This window comes from Polypterus senegalus, chromosome 4 (assembly GCF_016835505.1).
Source record: "Polypterus senegalus isolate Bchr_013 chromosome 4, ASM1683550v1, whole genome shotgun sequence".
Classification (NCBI taxonomy): domain Eukaryota; kingdom Metazoa; phylum Chordata; class Cladistia; order Polypteriformes; family Polypteridae; genus Polypterus; species Polypterus senegalus.
The window spans coordinates 190549823-190567543 of record NC_053157.1 but is presented as its reverse complement, the minus strand read 5'-3'; the positions used below and the strand labels follow the sequence as shown (position 1 = coordinate 190567543).

At 38.4% G+C, this 17721-nt stretch overlaps 1 protein-coding gene across 2 annotated transcripts in view; it reads right to left on the bottom strand.

Moving 5' to 3' along the window:
• smox (spermine oxidase) overlaps nucleotides 1–17721 on the bottom strand; it is a 126854-nt gene that overhangs the window by 14590 nt on the left and 94543 nt on the right. For both annotated transcript variants that reach the window (XM_039751818.1, XM_039751819.1), the window contains exon 2: nucleotides 13696–13930. In XM_039751818.1, coding sequence (XP_039607752.1) covers nucleotides 13696–13903 — 208 coding nt within the window. In that variant the 5' untranslated portion in view covers nucleotides 13904–13930. The remainder of the gene's footprint in view (nucleotides 1–13695; nucleotides 13931–17721) is intronic.

The following is a 17721-nucleotide window of genomic DNA, read 5'->3' as shown; positions in this document are numbered from 1 at the left end:
TAGAATTTAAATATCCCAAGAGATTTTGCTCTCCATAAAAATATATCCTGTCAAAATTATACAAATTCAAATATGAACATGCTGCATAACAAAACCTGGAAATATAAATAAAATGTGTTCCTTTCAGCAATAACAAATCAAATCATTCAGTTGTCTTTGCTCATATGTCATTTTAGAGCTGGACGCCTGGCATCTTTTTTTGGCCACAGGTTCGTTTCTGTTTGCTGTGAGGTTCTGTGTTGTGGAGATTCTCAGGATGGATTGCAGGTGCTCATCAGTGAGGCGACTCCTGTGTGCTGTTTTGTTAGTCTTTATGACTGAGAAGAGCTTCTCACACAGATATGTGCTACCAAACATGCACAAGGTTCGAGCCGCATGTAGACGGACTTTTTTTGTTCTTCAAAGTCACCAGTATACAGTATACAGATATATATAAATACACACACATATATACATGCATATACCGTATTTACTCCTGTACCACGCGCCCTTGTGTAAGACGCGCACGCTAATTTTTACAAAGAAAATCGGGAAAAAATCTTTTGCCCTGTGTATGACACGCATTGTGATTGTATAGGAAGCGAGTGAGGTTGAAGTAAGACACAGACGTAAATAACTGTAATGGAGAATAATTACGTCTCGTTTAATTCTTTCTGCACATGATACAGTATATTGTACTAACTGTAAGCAGTACCCCTACTGCAGAAAGTTCAGTGTTTGTCACACCATGCTGCGACAGGTGGGAATCACAAATAGCCCTGTGAAATGAGAAAAGAAAGAACCGTATAGAGACAATCGGTAAAGGACTGTAACGGCAAGTGGAAAATTATTGTGCTCACCAGAATATTCCATTTTAATCATCATCTTCTGATTCGCTGCTGGATTCGCCACCGCTACCGACGTCCCATACGGTGTCGTCTTTGCTTACCCATAAGGTGCCGTCTTTGCTTCCATCGATGCTGTTGGATATGCTGCACTTTTTGAAGCTTTTCACAATCAAATCCTCTGGAATAAGCTTCTAAGCAGCGATGATCCAGCCACACATCTGCGCCAATGTTGGGGCTTTCATTTTGCCAGTTGCCGTTGTTTACGTGTACCGCTGTTGCAGCCCAATCGGTGTACATTCTAGATACATGAGCCTTAAACGGTCAATTAATGCAGACATCTAGAGGTTGGAGGAGCGAAGTCATGCCTCCAGGAATTATCACTTGATTTGTTTTCACATCTTTCAGTTTTTCTTTAACACCTTTAGTTAAATGGCCACGAAAGCTGTCCATGACTAACATGTTTGGCATTTTCAGGAGACTGCCCGGCCGACGTTGCCACACACATTTCAGCCAATCGATTACGAGATCATTATCCATCCAACCCTTTTGTTGAGCTCTGACAATGATCCCAGGAGGAAACTTCTCATTTTTCGGCAAGGTCTTCCTTTTAAATATTACGTACGGCGGTAGTTTCTTTCCATCTGCAAGAATTGTCAACATCACTGTACACCGCTGCTTCTCCCTGCCTCCCGTGTGTACTGGGACACTCTTGTCTCCGACTGGATTAACAGTAGTGTTTGAGGGGTTCTCAAAATAAACTGGCATTTGATCAGCATTACCGATTTGCCCCATTAAATACATTTTCTGCTGCCTCAACTGAATAACGTACTTTTGGAAAGCTAGTAGCTTTTCTTCATATGCATCTGGTAGACGCTGCAAAATGCTCGTGCGGCATCTTATTGATAAGCCATTCCTTCTCATGAAGCGCGTTACCCATCCGCGGCTTGCTTTGAACTGAGTGATTGGTATTCCATGTTCTTTTGCTATATCACGAGCTTTCACCTGAATCATTTCCGTAGAAACTGCATATCCAAGCTGACGCCTGCCTTGAATGTAATCAGTGAGTGCAACTTCAACTTGTGGGAACTGGGCACGTTTTCCGCGAAATGCCCGTCTGTTTATGTTGCAAGACGAAAGTTTTTCTTTCTTCTGTCGCCAATCTCGAACACATGACCCTGGAACATCGTACATGCGACCTGCGGCTTTTTTCTTATGTTCTCTGCTTCCAAAATCAGTTTTAGTTTCTCTTCCGCCGTGAAGGAGCGTAAACGCTTGCTGCTATCCATGCTGAATGACAACGCCAAACTACCGTATTCCTCGTGTATGACGTGCACCTGATCTTCTAACGCTCATTTTCGGGAGAAAATGTGCGCGTGGTATAGGAGTAAATACGGTATATATATATATATATATATATATATTTACACATACATATATATACACATACATACACACACACACACACATATATATTGTCAGGGATGCCAGGGGCCATGACCCGGCCGGGACGCCAGGAGGGACCGGAAGAGGGTCAGAGCCCTGCCTGGATCACGTGGGGTTTGCCTTCCGGGTTGCTTTGGGGGCCACGGGTCAAGAGCATGGAAGCCTTTCCCTGTAGGGGCCCGTGGTCACCGCCAGGAGGCGCCCCAGTGCCTTGGGGAAGATTTATGACGGCGCCCGGAGAGCAGCCGGGAGGACAGCGGCACTTCCGCCACACTGGGGCGTGGCCAGAAGAAGATTGCGGGAACACCTGGGACTCATCCGGGTCCTCTATAAAAGGGGCCGTCTCCATTCATTCGAGGCTAGAGTCGTGTGGAAGAAGGACGAGGCAGGAGAGAGTGGAGGCGGCCCGAAGAAAGGCATTGTGGCCAGGACTTTGTGTGTGATTTGGGGGTTTTGTGCACGTGATTAAGGTCTGTGTGACCATTGGACTGGGTCTTTGTGACCTTTATTGTAAAATATTGTGTTTAATAAGCGTGTGGTGGTTTTAAGACAACATGTCCGCCTGTCTGTGTCGGGCAAAGTTCACATATATATATATATATATATATATATATATATGTATATATATGTGAATGTATCTACATATACACACATACATATACATACACACACATATATATAAACATATATATACATACATATCTACATATACACACACACACACACATATATATATACATACATATCTACATATACACACACACATATATATAAACATATATATACATACATATCTACATACACACACACACACATATATATATATATTGTCACACATGTGCGAGTTGGAGGCAGTCAAAGAGCCCAAAGGTGAGTGAAATCTCGCAAGACAAGGGTTTATCACGTGGTACTTACCCGAATCTCTTTCTACCTACAGAAAACTGGAAGAAAAATAAACCCATCCATTTTCAGTTCCAAAATGGCCACGATGACGTCACTTCCGGTTCCCATCCAATGACGTCACTTCTGGTTCCACACTCAACTACTCCTGTCTACTCACGATGACGTTGGTTCCGTGGTCCCGCCTCCAATCCTCACTTCCTGCCAACCATTTCCTCTCCCATCATCCCATCTGTTATTTAAACGCCATTTTGTTACAGTTATTCATTCATTCTGCACTGAAAAGTCATTTTGAATCAACCGTATTTTCCCTTTGTCTGGACGACAATATATGGGGACGATCCCCAAATCTTTTTCTATTTTGAAAGACTCTTTATTTATTACAATATATATATACAGTATATATATATATATATATATATATATATATACATACAGTCTTTGGGGTGCGAGCAACTGTTGCTGGGGGTGCCAGAATCCATGAAGGAAGAAAAATGAAAAACATTATTTGTACAAAATCTTAATTTATTTATCCATTCCTAAATAATTAAATGGGCAGGCTATTTCATGTCAGTGCAATACGCTGTTTGTTAAAACGGATGACTCCCGCTCTTACCTCCACGCTCTGCCTGGATATTATGAACTTCTATATTATGAACGTATCTGTTCAAATTCTATTTAAATTTTAAATAGAAGGAATTTTTATTTAGTTGACAGAATATTCCAGAATAAATCAACTCAAACCTTAAATAACTTATAATATTTTGCTCTCCATAAAAATATATCCTGTCTAAATTATACAAGTAAACGTTAAAAGAACAAACATTCAAATTTCTTTACTCTTATGTAATTTTATATAAAAAATAAACTTAAATTTTAAATATCCTAAAAGATTTTGCTCTCCATAAAAATATATCCTGTCAAAATTATACAAATTCAAATATGAACATGGTGCATAACAAAACCTGGAAATATGAATAAAATTTGTTCTTTTCAGCAATAACAAATCAAATCATTCAGTTGTCTTTGCTCTTATGTCATTTTATCAGAGCTGGACGCCTGGCATCTTTTTTTGGCAACAAGTTCGTTTATGTTTGGTGTGAGGTTCTGTGTTGTGGAGATTCTCAGGATGGACTGCAGGTGCTCATCAGTGAGGCGACTCCTGTGTGCTGTTTTGTTAGTCTTCATGACTGAGAAGAGCTTCTCACACAGATATGTGGTACCAAACATGCACAAGGTTCGAGCCGCATGTAGACGGAGCTGGAGCATTTTTGCGGGAATGGAGTGAATAAACTGTGCGGGCCGTGCAGTATCGTTCTTTACCTTCAGTGTGCCATTACACTGCAGCTCAATCACCTCCATCTGAATCTGCACAGGTGCAGTTTCTACATCGATGGCAAATGGGTTGCGAAACAACTCAAAATTCTTTTTTTGTTCTTCAAAGCCACCAAAGCGCCGTGCGAACTCAGTGCGCTCAGTTTATCAGCAAAGTGCGTATTTGGGAACACCGTAGTGCCGACTTGGTTCAACATTACTTGGCAACAGGGAAAGTGGGAAATCACTTTGTGATTTTGCACGGGTAAAAACGTCTGCTGAAGTGTCAGATTCTTCTTTAACTCTTCTGCTTTCTGTATCTTGTGCATTGTTGATGTTTTGTCTCATAGTGCCGTCTTAGATTAAATTCTGTAATTACAGCCACATTAGCTCCACAAATGAGACACACGGGTTTACCGGCAATGTCAGTAAACATATACTCAGCCTCTCATCGGTTTTTAAAGGCTCTATGTTCAGACTCACCTTTTCTCTTTGGCATCGTGTGGGCTAGCTTCGCAATAACTTGCAGCATCATAAGCTAGACTTGATTAACGCGGTAAGTGTTCGGCAAGGCAGCTGAAGCGCTGCATTATGGGATCTGTAGTTTATTGTGTTACCAGCGCTTCATATCTCCGGGCCATTAATAACAATAATATATAAATTGATCTCGCGGGCCGGATATAATTACATGCCGGGCCGGATGTGGCATGCGGGTCTTGAGTTTGACACATATGGACTAAATAGAACTTGAAAAGATATATTTTTTCAAATGTGATTGCGCAGTTCAGATCGAGTTGACGCGCACTACAGTACATCAAGCCCACGTGCTATTGTGGTTGTGCCTGCGTGCCTCAATAAGTTACCCTCCCCTTGCTCTTACTTTTTTACTGTTCATCTAATGAATACACTGAGTACCAAAACAATCATTGATCGTGAATAAAGTATCCATTATTCATAAAGCTTCAATTGGTGATCTGTCTTTCTGCGTTAACCGCATATTTTTTCATACGTCTCAAACCAAGGGGATGCGAGACTAAAATGAATCGTGAAGCGCGCGTACATACTCAGTGCATCCCCTCTTGGGAATTGTACCTCGGACGACGGCGCTAGAGACGAAGCCTCTACTATTGCGCCACGGCGTGTGGTTTGTCTATTTGAGCGCAGCAGTGTAATTCGGTTTTTGTTCAGCACTCTTTGGAACTGTTGCTTTTTGTCTGCGCACTGCGTCAGTTCACGTGAGCTGCCGAATATGGTTTTATATGTCACTCGCTCGCTTCTAATTGTTTCGCTGCCTTCTTAATTATATAATGTATGTTTTCTTCAGCGGTTTTTGGAGCTCTTCCTAGTTTTCTACGTACTGCGTGATTACGTGGGAGGCGTGATGATGTCACACGAAACTCCGCCCCCCATGGCTTTCGAGCTCAACTCCATTACAGTATATGCAGAAAAATAGCTTCCAGTTATGACCATTACGCGTAGAATTTTGAAATGAAACCTGCCCAACTTTTGTAAGGAAGCTGTAAGGAATGAGCCTGCCAAATTTTAGCCTTCTACCTATACGGGAAGTTGGAGAAATAGTGATGAGTCAGTGAGTCAGTCAGTGAGGGCTTTGCTTTTTATTAGTATAGATATATATGTATATATATACCACGATCTACATTCTCTCAAATAGACAAGCCACACGCCATTGCGCAATGGTAGAGGCTTCGCCTCTAGCGCCGACATCCGAGGTTCGATTCCCGAGAGGGGATGCACTGAGTATGTACGCGCGCTTGCCGATTCATTTTACCTTCGCATCCCCTTGGTTTGAGACGTATGAAAAAATATGCGGTTAACATAGAATCATGTTACGTTACTTTTAAAATGTTTCCTTTTCTTAGCACAAGCACAGATGAGAAGCTTCGATGCATGTACTCCATAACGCGCTAAAAAAAATAACGCATTTAATCACACTTTCAATTCCAAGCAAAAGGGAACTTTTGTCAATGCATGATATCCTGGTACATCGATGACATTGATGCACACATCAGAGCTACAAAAATGTTAGAGTCGGAATAAAGCACGTTCCTAAGACTGATCGGAGGCAAATTTCATTTCAAAAGACTACACGATGGAAGCCTTGATAAAAGCATGGTTTTGTGCACACTGAAAAGCGAGCAAAATTAGATGCATTACAGAAAGCGGACTTTGTGGCTCTTACTGGGAATCATTGGAATTCCGTGACCGTTAGTAATTCTAATTACATCTAATTACAAAATGTTCAATGATCACACTGTTTTAGCCTAATGCACAAAATAATTTTGGCTAAGGTTACTCAGAGTTTAAAGATGAAGCTGGTCAAATTACCTTTTATGTTTCTGACTTATTTTTTTAAGAAGAAAAACTGCACTTTATGTTGAAATTTTGGTTATTATTATTTAAAGACAATACCATTCTGAAAATGTACTTAAAATACTACTTTATTTTTAAGTCTGCCCAATTTTAGCCAGGGATGATATTTTTGTTTCTGTTTTGAATTGAAATGCAGTTTAAAAGCATTTTTTTTTCAGAAATTAAAAGAGCTTGAGTTTACAATATTCATGTCCATGTCTATTATTTGATTCTGTCGCCCACTAAAACATTTTAAATTAAAAAAAAAAAACATTTGGGGCAAATTTTTATGTGTGATTACATACGATTAATCAAGAGTAATTAATTACACAACCTCTAATTAATTAGATTAATTTTTTTTAATCGAGTCCCACCCCTAATATATATATATATATTAGATTTGTAGATATATATATATATATATATATATATATATATATATATATATATATGTGTGTATATAAAGCATATATGTAGATATGTATATGTATATATATGTTGTGGGGTACAGCCCGGACACAGACAGGCAGACATGTTGGTTCACCACACACGTGTTTATTTACAATACTATATTTTACAAATAAGTGCACTAACCCAGTGCCGCAGCACCAATCGCCCCTTACAGTCCTGGTCGCACAACAATGCCTTTACTCAGTCCTTCTGACCGCCTCTCCTCCGAGCTCCGTCCTCTTCCACCCGACTCTTGCTGTCGACTGGAGAGAGGCGGTCCCTTTTATTCGCACCCGGATGAGCTCCAGGTGCTCCCCGACAATCTATATATCTATATGTTTATATGTGTGTGTGGGTGTTTGTATATATATATATATATATATATATATATATGCCAGCAACACTCATGACAATGACAACACAATTACATTGTCAATCATGTTACGTGATATTATTATATATTATTATTATTATTATTATTATTATTATTATTATTATTATATTATTATATTATATAGTAGATTGCCCAGAGGGGACTGGGCGGTCTCGTGGTCTGGAACCCCTACAGATTTTATTTTTTTTCTCCAGCTTTTGGAGTTTTTTTTAATTAATTAATGTTGACTTATGTTTATTTTTTATTGTGTCTTCTATTTTTCTGTTCATTTTGTAAAGCACTTCGAGCTACATTTTTTTGTACGAATATGTGCTATATAAATAAATGTTGATTGATTGATTGATTGGTTATTATTAAAATGTTTCCTCTTCTTTTTCATTACTTCTTTAACACACTACTTCTCCGCTGCGAAGCGCGGATATTTTGCTAGTTTTTAATTCATTTGCAAAAACCTCAAGTAAACTTTTTCACATTGTCATTATGGGGTGTTGTGTGTAGAATTCTGAGGAAAAAAATGAATTTAATCCATTTTGGAATAAGGCTGTAACATAACAAAATGTGGAAAATGTGATGCGCTGTGAATACTTTCCGGATGCACTGTAGATACTTTCATATCTTTAAGTTAAGTTGCCCATCATTGCTCCCAATTAAACTGACTAAATTACATTATTCAATGCAATATTCCAATAAATTTACCTTCACCTACAATACTCTTTAACAAAGTTCCCTATTACGCATTATTTGTACCTTTCCATCAATTGTCTGAACCCAATTTATTCTTCACTTGCAGCCAGAGACTATATGTTTATTATAACACAAAGACAAGAGAATGCTGTCCATCACAGTTGAATACAAACTCATTCATCAACCTGAAAGCTGAACTTTGAGGAAAAAAAGTAGCTGTTGTTTTTTTCTTGTTTCCTTAATTAATAATTTGTATTTATTGTTTTAAAGCACCGAGTGTGAAGAGAGGATATCACGATGTAAGAACCTGGTTCCCCTATTCTCATAGTCTTCTAAATAAATATCACGTAGTACTAGGATTTTGTACTGTGTTAGCCATTATGCTTGCCTGAAGAAGAACTGAGTTGCCTCGAAAGCTTGCATATTGTAATCTTTTTAGTTAGCCAATAAAAGGTGTAATTTTACTTGACTTCTCACTAATAAAGAATAGAATATTCTTCCTTCACACTAATGTTGTATTAGTGCACTCACTAAAATGCAGTGAGCAGTATGTATTTCACAAAGCTCTCATTTTTTCTTTATTTATTTTGCCTTATATAATTTCTCATATTAGGAATTTGTATGTTTTCGCATACCCCTTGGAGTTAGAGCACAGGGTTAGCCATTGTACAGAGCCCCTGGAGCAATTGAAGGTTAAGGGCCTTGCTCAAGGGCCCAGCAGAGTAGGATCTCTGTTGGCAGTGACGGGGATTCGAACTGGCAACCTTTAGGATACCAGCGCAGATCCTTAGCCTCAGAGCCACCACTCCACCCCTTTGGGCTTCATTTTCTAACTTTATCCCTTTTGCAATGCAAAGATTGGGTACCCAGTGTGTCTTCTTGGAAACTGGATCATTTAACCATTTTTTGATAAATCGCCAGGATAACAAACACAACACTGAGTGTGCCCCCATTAAAAAGGGATTTGTGAGCAAACTGCTGGTGCTCTGTTACCTTAATGAATTTTTCAAGTGTGCTTGCCTTCAGATATAAATATATATGAATCTAGAGACCGCTTGACGTAATTCATTTAACTGCTACCTTGCCAAATGGATAAAATACAGGCTCCTTTTAGACCAAAATAATTTGCTACAGTTAACATTCTTGTTTGGTGCGCAATTGCTATTTTTAATACAACTGTCTCCTCATAATGAAAAATCTACTAAGTTAATCTACTGTAGGAATAAAAACAAAAATGCACTGAAACATATGTTGTGGTTAAGTCAGAATTAGAGTTTTAGTGTACAGAGTTAGTTAGAGTAGTTAGGCAGAATGCCCAGTGGGGACTGGGGGGTCTCATGGCCTTGAAACCCCTGCAGATCTTGTTTTTTTTCTTCAGCCCTCTGCTGATTTTTTCTTTGTTTTTCTGTCCTCCTAGCCACCAGATCTTACTTTATTCTTTGTTTTTTTTTAATTAATTTTATTACAATCCATACAAACCAATCAAGTTTTTACAAAAAGAAGAATTGAGTTAAGAACAGATCGATCCCCACCCCTGAGAGAGAGAGCAAGCCAAATGGTGTAAAATTTAAGGCTTGTAAACATACCTAAATTAATAAATTCTCTGTGCTTTATGAACTTATTTTAAAATATTACTGATTAGATCCTGCCATGTTCTGAAAAAAGTCTGTACGGATCCTCTAACTGAGTATTTGATTTTTTCCAATTTCAAATAATATAACACATCAGGTTTCCCACTGACTTTAAAGAGGAGAGTTTGGGTTCTTCCAGTTTATCAGAATAAGTCTGCGTGCCAAGAGTGTAGTGAATGCAATCACAATTTGTTTGTCTTTCTCCTCTTTAAACCCCTCTGGAAGAACCCCAAACACAGCCATTAATGGGTTAGGAGGGATTGTGAGTCCAAGGCTGTCTGAAAGGTAATTAAAAATTTTTGTCCAGAATAATGTTAATTTGGTGCAGGCCCAGAACATGTGACCCAGTGAGGCTGGGGCTTGGTTGCAACGTTCGCAGGTTGGATCATGTCCTGGAAACATTTTGGAGAGTTTTAGTCGAGACAGATGTGCTCGATATATAATTTTAAGTTGTATAATTGTATGCTTTGCGCATATGGAGCTCGAGTGAATTCTCTGCATTGCTACTTTCCACTCCTTTTCTGATATATTAATTGAGAGATCTTTTTCCCAGTGTCCTCTTGGATCTTTGAAAGGAAGGGATTGTAAAATGATTTTATATATTGTAGAGATGGAGTCTAATTCCTTGAGATTGGGATTGGTAGTGTATTGCCGATAACGTGTGTTTATTGGAGCACAGAGCAAGGAATACAAAGAAGTACTGCAGGATTTTACTTCTATTGCGGTCCAAGCCTGTGTATGTTCTTCTATTTGTGTCCAGGTTCTTATCGCCTGTATATTTGCCACCCAGTAATAAAACTGGAAGTTAGGTAGAGCCATGCAGCCTTCTGCCTTTTGTCTTTGTAGGGTCGCTCTTTTGATGCGTGGATGTTTTGAATTCCAAATAAATGAGGTTATTGTAGAATCTAATTGCTTAAAGAATGATTTATTAATGTATATTGGGATGTTTTGAAATAAAAAAAGGAGCTTAGGAAGAATATTCATCTTAACAGTGTTAATTCTTCCAGCTAGAGTGAGATGAAGAGTTGACCATCTATGCAAGTCTTGTTTAATTTTTTCCATGCAGGCTAAATTTTGTTGATAAAGAGCTTTATGTTTACTTGTGATGTTTACCCCTAGGTATTTAAACTGTTCTGCAATGATAAAAGGTAGGGTGTCTAATCTAATATTATATGCTTGAGAATTCACTGGAAAGAGTACACTTTTATTCAGATTAATTCTGAGACCAGAGATCTTTTGAAATTCTGTGAGTGCTGCTAAGACTGCAGGCACAGAATTTTCTGGGTCCAAAATATACAGTACCATATCATCTGCATATAATGAGATTTTCTGTTCCAGTCCTTCTCTGCTAATCCCCTTTATCTGATCAGTATTTCGACAATGTATTGCCAGTGGTTCAATGGCAATTGCAAACAGCAGCAGTGACAAGGGCATCCTTGTCTAGTGCCACGCTCTAGTTTAAAGTAGTCTGAGCAAATGTTATTGATGCAAACTGAAGCTTCTGGGTTAGTATACAGTAATTTAATCCATGCACAAATGTTGGGCCAAACCCAAACTTCTCCAAATAGTAAAAGGTATTTCCATTCAATCATGTCGAATGCTTTTTCTGCATCCAATGATAATAATATTTCTGGGGTGTTTGATTTAGTTGGTGAGTATATTACATTAAACAGGCGTCGAAGATTTGAAGATAAGTGTCGGCCCCTAATAAATCCAGTTTGGTCTTGTGATATTACGAGGGAGCACTTTCTCCATCCTTCTAGCTATGATTTTAGAGAGTATTTTAACGTCGTTATTCAGAAGTGAAATTGGTCTGTATGATGCACATTGTAATAAGTCCTTATTTTGTTTTGGAAAGACAGTGATTAGTGCTTGGCTAAAGGTTTGTGGAAGAGATTGGTTATCTCTGGCTTCTGTAAATGTTGCTAATAGGAGGGAAGCTAGCTGAGCGGAGAATTTCTTGTAAAACTCTGCAGGGTAGCCATCAGGGCCTGCTGCTTTTCCACCTTGGAGTGACTTTATAGCATCTAGTAATTCTGATAATGCCAGAGGTTTATCAAGTTCCTCCACACTAAAAGCGTCTATTTGTGGTATCTGTAATGTATCCAGAAATGCATTAGATTGTATATTGTCTTCTTTAAACTCAGTAGTATATAGGGATTTATAGTAGTCTCTGAAAGTGTGCATTATATTTTTGTGTTCATGATTTTATCTCCGTTCGTGTTAGTGATTACCGAGATTGCGTTGCGCACTTCTTGCTTGTGAATTTGTTGAGCTAAAAGCTTATTAGCTTTCTCCCCATGTTCATATAATGATGTCTGGATTTGTAAATTAGTTGTTCAGTTTCTTTAGTTGTCAAGAGGTTTAATTCTGAATGTAGAGCCTGCCTCCTCTATGTAGAGTCTCGCTTGGTAGTCTGGCATGTTCTTCATCTATTTTAGTAATTTGCTTTTATCTCTGCTACTTTCTTCGCTCGGATTTATTTCTGTGGGAAAGATATGAGATAATCTGTCCTCTTAAGAAGGCCTTAAGAGTTTCCCAGAGTATTCCTGCAGAGATCTCGGGGATGTATTTGTCTCTAGAAAGAATTTGATTTGTTTGGATATAAATTCAGTACAATTCTCGTCAGCTAATAGAAGGGTTGAGGCCATCTTGGGGTGAGTGTATGGGGCTTAGTAATTTCAGCTCCAAGATCATAGGTGCATGGTCCGAAATAACAATAGCATCGTATTTACAAGATTTAATCTTAGGCAAGAAGTTATTGTCTATAAAGAAGTAATCAATCCTTGAGTAGCAATGATGTACTGGTGAGTAGAAAGAATATGTTCTTGAATTTGGGTTTAAAAACCTCCAGGGATCTGATAAGTTGTGATCAGTTATAAACTTTGTAATTATCTTTGCGGTGTTAGTTGCTGTTCCCCTGTGGAGGAAGTCTGATCTAAAAGTGGATTTTAAACACAATTAAAGTCCCCAGCCATTATAAGTTTATGAGTGTTCAGATTGGGAATGGATGCAAATAAATTTTGTATAAATTCCTTATCATCAACATTAGGTGCATAGACATTTATCAAAATCATTTTACAGTTAGATAAGTCTCCCATGTCCATTACATATCTCCCTTCAGGATCCAATACTACATCTGATGCTACAAATGGTACTGTTCTATGTATGAGAATTCCCACCCCTCTAGTTTTCTTCGTAAAACTAGAATGGAACATTTGGCCAGTCCAGTCTTTTTGTAGCCGGAACTGATCCTTGCTTAGTAAGTGGGTTTCCTGTAAAAATACTATTTTAGCATTTAGACCTGTTAGGTGAGAGAGTATTTTCTTTCTCTTTAATTCGTGATTCAGGCCTTTAACATTCCAGCTTACGAAGTTAACTGTCTGATCAAGGAGACACTGATTCTGAGTTTTTGATTAATTAGTATTGCCTAATCTTATTTTTGTAAAGCACTTTGAGCTACATCATCTGTATTAGAATGTGCTATATAAATAAATGTTGTTGTTGTTACTGTTGTTAAGTTTTCATTTCTGACACAGTTTTATCTACAGAGGTAGAGAAAAGAATCACACCCCGCAAAATATTTACATTTGCCTGAAATGAAGACACACTGTAACAGATTAAAAACACTTTCTTTCTTTTTTAGTGTAGTACTCCTTTCACATTGATGGAGTTTACTCACCAAGCTTTACACTTTGAACTCTTCCTCCAACTCGGTCAGACGCCTCTAAGATAGTGACATCGGTGAAACCGTTTTCTAGGAGGGTTTTGGTAGCTGCAAGACCTGCTAGGCCAGCGCCAATCACTACTATTCGAGGCTGTCGATTTCGCTGTAAGCCACTACTAAGGGGATCATCAGTACTCTCTGAAGATATTTCACAACTTTGCATGCCGTCCAAGCACTGCTTCTAAGGGATCTGTAAAAGAAAGTAAAACAAGTTAATGCTGAATTTAACAAATCCACCCTCCTTCCAGCTCACTCTTTTAGAAAGTATCCATTTCAAAACTCACCAATTAAACTTTTTAATTACATCAGACACACTGTCCCTAATAATACCCATATCTCAGGAAACACCATATAGTGCAAAATGTATCAGCTCAGAAGAAAAAAAAAGCTTAAACAGTTGGCCGGCACCCAAAGCACTATGGTGGAGCAAACTAAGCAGAACTCATTAATCGTGTAAGACCATTCTACAGTTAGGGCAGTAGCATTATGTCAATGGGATACGTTTAAAGTAAATGAAGTAGGGTATTTGTTAGGACTGAACTAACAAAGCAAAAACAATAATTCAGACATGACAGACCCTGAAAGGTTAAATTCAATATTGTTCAAGTTAAAGATACTTATTCACAGTTATTTTGCCATGGGAAATTGTGTTCTTAAGTATGTTTTTCTTTTATACATTTTAAAAAATACAATGCTGGTTCTGGTGGTTATAAATAGTGTCCACAGGGCATCAGTCTAAAATGTAAAAACAAATACTTTCAAGGACAACCTGACTCGATACTACAAAAGGAATGATACTACAGGAACAATTTAAATTAAAAAGCAAAATAACTAAGTAAACAGCCAAAGCAATTCTGGAACATCTTCACTATAACTGGAAAGATGCCCATGAATGCCCCTAGAATTTTTTTTTTGATTTTATTGAAATCACACAACATTCCATACAAATAAATCAATTTTTACAAACATAAGATCAAAAACAAATCAACCCCACCCCTGCCCCTAGAATTTTACAAAAACCTATTCAAAAGACTTGAAGACAATACTTCATTTAAGCTGTCTATTCAGCTTAACAGAGTTTGAGTAAATCTGTAAATAAGAATGGGCGACAATATTCCAATTTAAATGCACAGAAACTGGACATGTATACCCAATAAAGCTCTAAACCAGAATGCTCCCAAAAATCAATCCATCAACGTATTTTCCTGACAAACTGAGGCCAGTACATGGTTGCAGGGAGCCACGATCTATACCAGTGACATAAGAAACAAAGCAGGTTCAAGATGGAATAACAGATCACTAATGCAGTGGTAATTCAATTAATCTGCAAATAAAAAAATAAAAAAAGAAAGAGAGAGGGGATGTGCAACCTCCACAAAGAGAGTAGCAAATTGAGAATAGTGGAAAGTATGAAACCAGAGCAGACCAGTTCATCTAACTTTGATTGTGGACTTCTCCAAGTACTTCTTGAACTTGGCTGTTGAATGACATAGGGGTATTCACTTTAGTTGCTATACATGTCTGGGGATTTGTTTGGGTCCTTTTGTACAAAAAATGTTTTTTTTTAATCCATTTCACCTTAGTTTTCAACTTCTTGTTCATTATTTAGGGACTATTTGAACAGATATAAAGTTATCAAGCAAGTCATGTATGCAGAATAAAATGCTATGAATGAGACAGGTTTATTCTTTCCCAAGCAAACAAATTTAAAAGGGGTAATTAAAATGTTTTTTTATTGAAATTATGCAGGTAAATTTAGCCATCTGCACTATGTACTTTTTAGCATGGTGTAGTGATTGAGACCTTTGTTCTGCACAATGTATGACTGAATGGAAAAAGAGCTAAACTGCCAATGCTGAGAATGCAGATTCAAACCATATCTCTGACTCGCTATACAATTCTGAAAAAGCCACTTCTCAGGCTTATATTCTAACTGCTGTAGAACCTGCACACCTTATGATATTGTGCTATGCTGTACATGGAAAGAGATTGTGTTCATCAAGAATACTGCTATGGGAAAAAAAGGCAGAAAATCTAAAATACTGCTACTGGACACAGCTCCAGCCACACAGATAGGACGAATTCAGCTCCTGGCAGGAGGGAGTCATCTCTCTGGTGGCCATTCATGCTTTAAATTAAAATAATTATGAATCATGTCACCTTATGCATAAATAATATAGCTGCTTTCAGGCTTTTATGCCACACTAATGATTTATGAGCCTTGATTTGTTCTTCTTAATAGATTTTCTGAAGGTCACATTGCATCAACTCACCAGTTCCACTTGCAGCATATGCATTCCCTCTGGACTGGAAAGGCAAAAAAAGGAGCCAGTGTCTAAAAACTATAATACTGGAACTGGGCATTAATATCATTTTTTTTCCCATTTTGCTGAAAAACGTCCACTCATAAGCTTATTAACTCTGACTGGTTGTAAACACCTATTTGCAAACTAACCACTAAAATATATAAAAATTACTCAGTGCAATATTGTTTTTTTTAATTAATTTACATTACCTCTACAGTGACATAGTGGTACAGTGGTTACTGCTGCTCCTCAGAAGATTATGCTAATTCCATATGTGCAGTGGGAATTCAATCCCAAATTTTCATGTCTGGGCAGCACAGTGGCGCAGTGGTAGCGCTGCAGCCTCGCAGTTAGGAGACCCAGGTTCACTTCCCAGGTCCTCCCTGCATGGAGTTTGCATGTTCTCCCCGTGTCTGCGTGGGTTTCCTCCGGGCGTTCCGGTTTCCTCCCACAGCCCAAAGACATGGTGGATTGGTGATTCTAAATTGGCCCTAGTGTGTGCTTGGTGTGTGGGTGTGTTTGTGTGTGTCTTGCGGTGGGTTGGCACCCTGCCCGGGATTGGTTCCTGCCTTGTGCCCTGTGTTGGCTGGGATTGGCTCCAGCAGACCCCCGTGACCCTGTGTTCGGATTCAGCGGGTTGGTAAATGGATGGATGGATTTTCATGTCTTCCTGGTGTTTTTTACGATTATTCTCAATTTCAGTCCATATCTCAAAGATGGGTGTGTGTTAGTGTAACAGGAGAATTAGTCTGGTGTGAGTTTATGTGGAAATGTGACCTTAAATGGTATAGAACAGATGGGCAAATGGGGAATTAGTCTGGTGTGAGTGAATGTGAGTTTATGCACGAGTGTGCCCTGAAGTGAAATAGCACCTAGTGCAGAACTGGTTCCTATTTCACAACCCTGAACTGGAAAAAAGCAGGTACATATAATGGATAAATAGGTACTTCCACAATCCAAACAATTCCTGTTAAATTGACTGGTCTTCCCAAATTAAGACTTTGCGAATATGAGCAAAAGTGTGCCATGCCACAGGCAGGCATCTTCTCCAAGTTTAGCTTCCCACTTTGAGCCCAAAACACCATAGATAGATAGATAGATAGATAGATAGATAGATAGATAGATAGACAGACATTGGAAGGTTGAGTAGTAGTAGAGGCTGACAAGGAGGGTGATAATCTGAAGGACACATGTATGTCTGCGCTGCAGTGCTAAATGCTCAGCTGTCTTTTTGTTAAGATTCTTGTACTCATTCAGAAGAATATATTAAATCCACTGTATTTATAGGCTTTATTGATACATTTTAGCAAGTGGTATCCTACCAACTGCAGATCTAAATTCACCTCCATAAAGCTGAAATATTGTGCTCTTCCTCAACTCAGACCTGCATTGTTAATTTAATGTATACAACCATATCATTCTTGACAGACTTGATTTGGAGGTGATTAAGTTTAAAAATCAATTAAAAAAAGCAATTACTTAAAGACATGTGAATTCAGTAACTGATAAACCAAGCAGTGGATATATGGCCAATTTCACTTTTTAACCACCGTTTACAAACACACTTTAGGATTACTGGAAGGCAAAGCCTGTCCCTGCTGCAAATTGTAAAACTGACATGGGATTGACATTTGGTCAATTTTAAGGCCACTTTATCTTCTTTATATAATATGCT